The sequence below is a fragment of the Galeopterus variegatus genome, unplaced genomic scaffold (genome assembly GCF_000696425.1).
Source record: "Galeopterus variegatus unplaced genomic scaffold, G_variegatus-3.0.2 Scaffold5084, whole genome shotgun sequence".
NCBI lineage: Eukaryota > Metazoa > Chordata > Mammalia > Dermoptera > Cynocephalidae > Galeopterus > Galeopterus variegatus.
Window position 1 is genome coordinate 60914 of NW_007731195.1, and position 3681 is coordinate 64594.

At 50.4% G+C, this 3681-nt stretch overlaps 1 protein-coding gene across 2 annotated transcripts in view; it reads left to right on the plus strand.

Annotated features, from left to right (window-relative positions):
• Window positions 1-2769: 2769 nt before the first annotated feature.
• NIPAL4 (NIPA-like domain containing 4) overlaps window positions 2770-3681 on the plus strand; it is an 11980-nt gene continuing 11068 nt past the window's right edge. The window contains exon 1 of one of the 2 annotated variants that reach the window (XM_008588879.1): window positions 2770-3074. In XM_008588879.1, the coding sequence (XP_008587101.1) occupies window positions 3038-3074 (37 nt within the window). In that variant the 5' untranslated portion in view covers window positions 2770-3037. The remainder of the gene's footprint in view (window positions 3075-3681) is intronic. The other variant, XM_008588878.1, reaches the window with a different exon arrangement.

Here is a 3681-nt window from a genome sequence, read left to right on the forward strand (position 1 = left end):
CTATGAAGCTGTGTGGAGTAGTAGAGTTGGTCTAGGGTACCAGTCTGGAAAACTGACTGGGTTCCTGACTCTGCCTGTTGCTCTGTGACCTTCCACTGGTCAATTGCCCTCTGGCTCTCAGTTTCTCCCTCTATAACAGCACTGTCCAATGGTGCTGTTAAATTGTTTAGTAACCACCTTATAAAAAGTAAAAAGAATTAGGGAAAATTAATTTAATACTATATTTTACTTAACCCAATGTATCCAAAAATATTATCATTTCAATATATAATCCCTATTAAAAAATCATTAATGAGATATTTTATATTCTCTTTTTCTCACTAAGTCTTCGAAATCTGGGTGGTTCTCAACCTGGGGCAATTTTGTCTGGGGATGTTTTTGGTTGTCAAAACCAGGCGGGCAGGGGGTGGAGTTGTGTGTGTCTGGCATAGGGTATAGACCAGGGATGCTACTAAATATTCTACAATTCTACAAAGAACACCCCCCACAACAAAGAATTATCTGGTCCAAAACATTAACAGAAACTGTTTTACACATATAGCACATCACCATTTGGATTAGCTTTTCAAGTTTTCAGCAGCCACATGTGGGTGGTGGCTACCATGTTGAATAGTACAACTCTGTAACATAAGACATGTAGACATGCACTTAGAAAAGCCAAGTTTTTAGGAACCTGGGTTTTGATAAATTTGTTTTCATGCTCATTCCTAAATAATTGACCAAAGGAGTTGTGGCAGGTTCACCAGTCCCTGGTTGGCTAAGGACAGAACTCATCTGTCCCTGGGCTGGTTAGACCCTTCCAAAGCCACTTGCCTCCCCAGGGAGACTGAGCCTGTGACAGACAGTGAATCCTGTTGTTCTTTTCTGGGTAGACAATGCTGCAGGCCCTGCTACCTGCCTGACACGGCCATTGTGGCTGAAGGAGAAAAGGGCTTTGTCAGGACAGCAGCCAAGGAGCCTGCAGTACAATGGGGCCCTTCATGTCTGCACTGGTGGGAGATGCTCCGATGCCAGCCCTGGGGAGGCCCAGCCCCCTCCTGGAACAGATGGGGAGCCTGAGGCCCACAGAGGGTGTGGAAAGACTGGCAGTGGATCCCAGATCCCTCCACCTCATACCCTAAAACACAAAATTTACCTAACTCTGAAAAGCACCGTCTCAAAGCACGGGATTTCCCTTAACCCCAGGCAAGGGAGCCTTTTCCTTGGACCCTGAAATTTAGTGGCTTCACAAATCACAGACATATAAAAATGAATGTATTAAAGAACACATATATGCATCTGTCTCTTAGGATCCAGGCTCAGCTCTGGCAACTGCAATCTTAAACATCCTCTTGTGATTTAAAAAGTCAGGCCACTAAGGGGGCCACTAGATCTTAGGTGTTCTCACCACACGCACGCGTGTGCACGTGCACACACACGGTAACTATGTGAAGTGATGGATGTATTAATTAGCTTGATTGTGTATGTGTATATGTACAAATCACCACACTGTACACCTTAAATATATACATTTTCTTTAATCATACATCAATAAAGCTAGGGGGGAAAAGTTAGGCCATAAGGAAACACTCCACATCTCTTGTCCTATGTTCTCAGAACAAAAGCATCGGGTTTGAATGCAGTGAGGGTTTGAGGGGGCTGTACCATGGCCAGTGTCAGAGTGGACACTATTTTGTTGCACAAGGAGTATCTGAGCAGCAGAGATGCTTAGGTAACAGAAAAATAAATTAAATTCCTCCTCTCAGATAGCATAGATGCATATATTTTTCCATAATGAACTATCATTTCCCAATAGGGCCAATCATCCACTTTCTTGCTGCTCCGTGTTCCAATTCATACTGGTCTTGGATGTCCTCGCCTCCACCTGAACTCCGGCGTCACACCCCTCCAAAGTTAGGGGCAGACCTGGGTGCACTTAAAGACCTGTGCACTTGGATGTGTTCTGTTGGCAATGGCTGGGACCACCCTTTCTGTTCTAACCTCTGCCCTGCCCACCCCAAGGTGGTTCACATACACACAGAGGGGCAAGAAGAGGCTGTCTCAGTTTCTTTTCTGTAGATCATAAAAGTATGTAGCTCACATGGTTGTCATGAGGATTAAATGAACCAGAATTTTTCAGCATTTAGAACTCTGCCTGGCCTATAGCAAGCACTACGTGAGTGTTTTTATGGTCCAGGTGAGTGTTTTTCTACTATTACCCACAGTAACAAATACACTTTACATTACGACTATTAATTTTAAATGGTAATTTGGAAAGCATTGGTCTATAGATAGGTGATCTCATTTTGTTTCCCCCATTAATATATACTTGGGGGAAAAGGAATAGTCTGACTTGTTTTTGTCTCCAGTCACTTTATTTGCTTCTTTCATTCAATTTACAGATTCCTATCATCTATTCATTGGACATAAATATATATTGAGCATTTGTTTATTAGGCACTTACTATGTACCTGTTACTTACCAGGGCCTGGCACAGATTAGACCTATGTTGAATAAATAAATAAGGCAGGGAAAGGTGGAGGGAGAAAGGAGGGAAGGGAGTGAGTGAGAGAGGGATGGAGAGGAAAGAGGGAAGAGGGAAGGGAGGGACAGAGGGAGGAAGGAACCCGGGTCCCCACTGGTAGCAGTGCCACTACCCCCTCCCAGCCCCTCTCCCGCCGTCCAGGGGACCATCACCTCTGTCGCTGCAGATAGAACTGGGTGCCAGTCCAGGCGTCCCAGAGCGGCGGCGCCCGGGGACCCGCCCCCTCGCCTCCTGCCCGGGCACCGGGCGGCGACTCCGTTGCTGGGAGCCCGGCGGCGTCCGCACCCCGGGAGGGCACGCGCCCCTCCACGGGCGACCGGAGCGCTGGGCCCGCAGCCCCCGGAGTTGCCCAAGACCCCGGGTGACTCCTCCCCGGGGACCCTCCCCCTCTGGGGCGCGTCATTCTCCCCACCCCTGGGTCCCGATCCGGGCGTCTTCTCGCGTGCGAGCCACGCCGGGACACGTCGCGGTCACCTGCTCGGAGCCGGGGAGCGCGGGTCCGCCCGGGGCCCCATGGAGCTGCGGGTCGGCAACTCCAGCTGCGAGAACGGTGCGTGCGGGCCCGGCTGGGGACCGTCCCCTAAGATCTCGCCCTCTCTGGCCAGGGGGCGCGGAGCTGGGGAGGGGGAGGGTCAGACGACTTGGCCCCCACCCGGTTCTCAGCCGGGTCTGGGACGCAAGGTTCCCGCACAGACTTCACATCCATCTCCGCGAGGGGAGAGGGCGGAGAGGGGACACCAGGGGACGAGGGCGGGGCGCAGGCAGCACTGGCTGGGGCAGGGAGCCTGGGGGCTGGGGGATTCTGGGGTCTCTAATGTATAGTTGAGTTGCTTCAGATGTTGGTACCTGCCTAGTTCTGGCTGTCTCTGTGGGTCACTGCGAGGTCCACGGAGGACACAGGGCAGAGGGGCCTCACCGCCTTGGCCACACAGACCTTTTAGGGAGGGAAAGAGCCTCAGGAAAGGATAAGGAGAGAGCGGGGGCTTTGTGCTGAGTCCTCACCATCACCGCCCTAGGTAGACGAGGCCCTCTACCTGCGTTATCTCATTTAGTGCTTAAAACCCTCTAGACGGTGAGTGGCTGTTATTACTCTGCTATCTCCAATCTAAAGAAACGGAGGCTCTGAGAGGCTAATAATTTGCTCAAGGTAACACAGC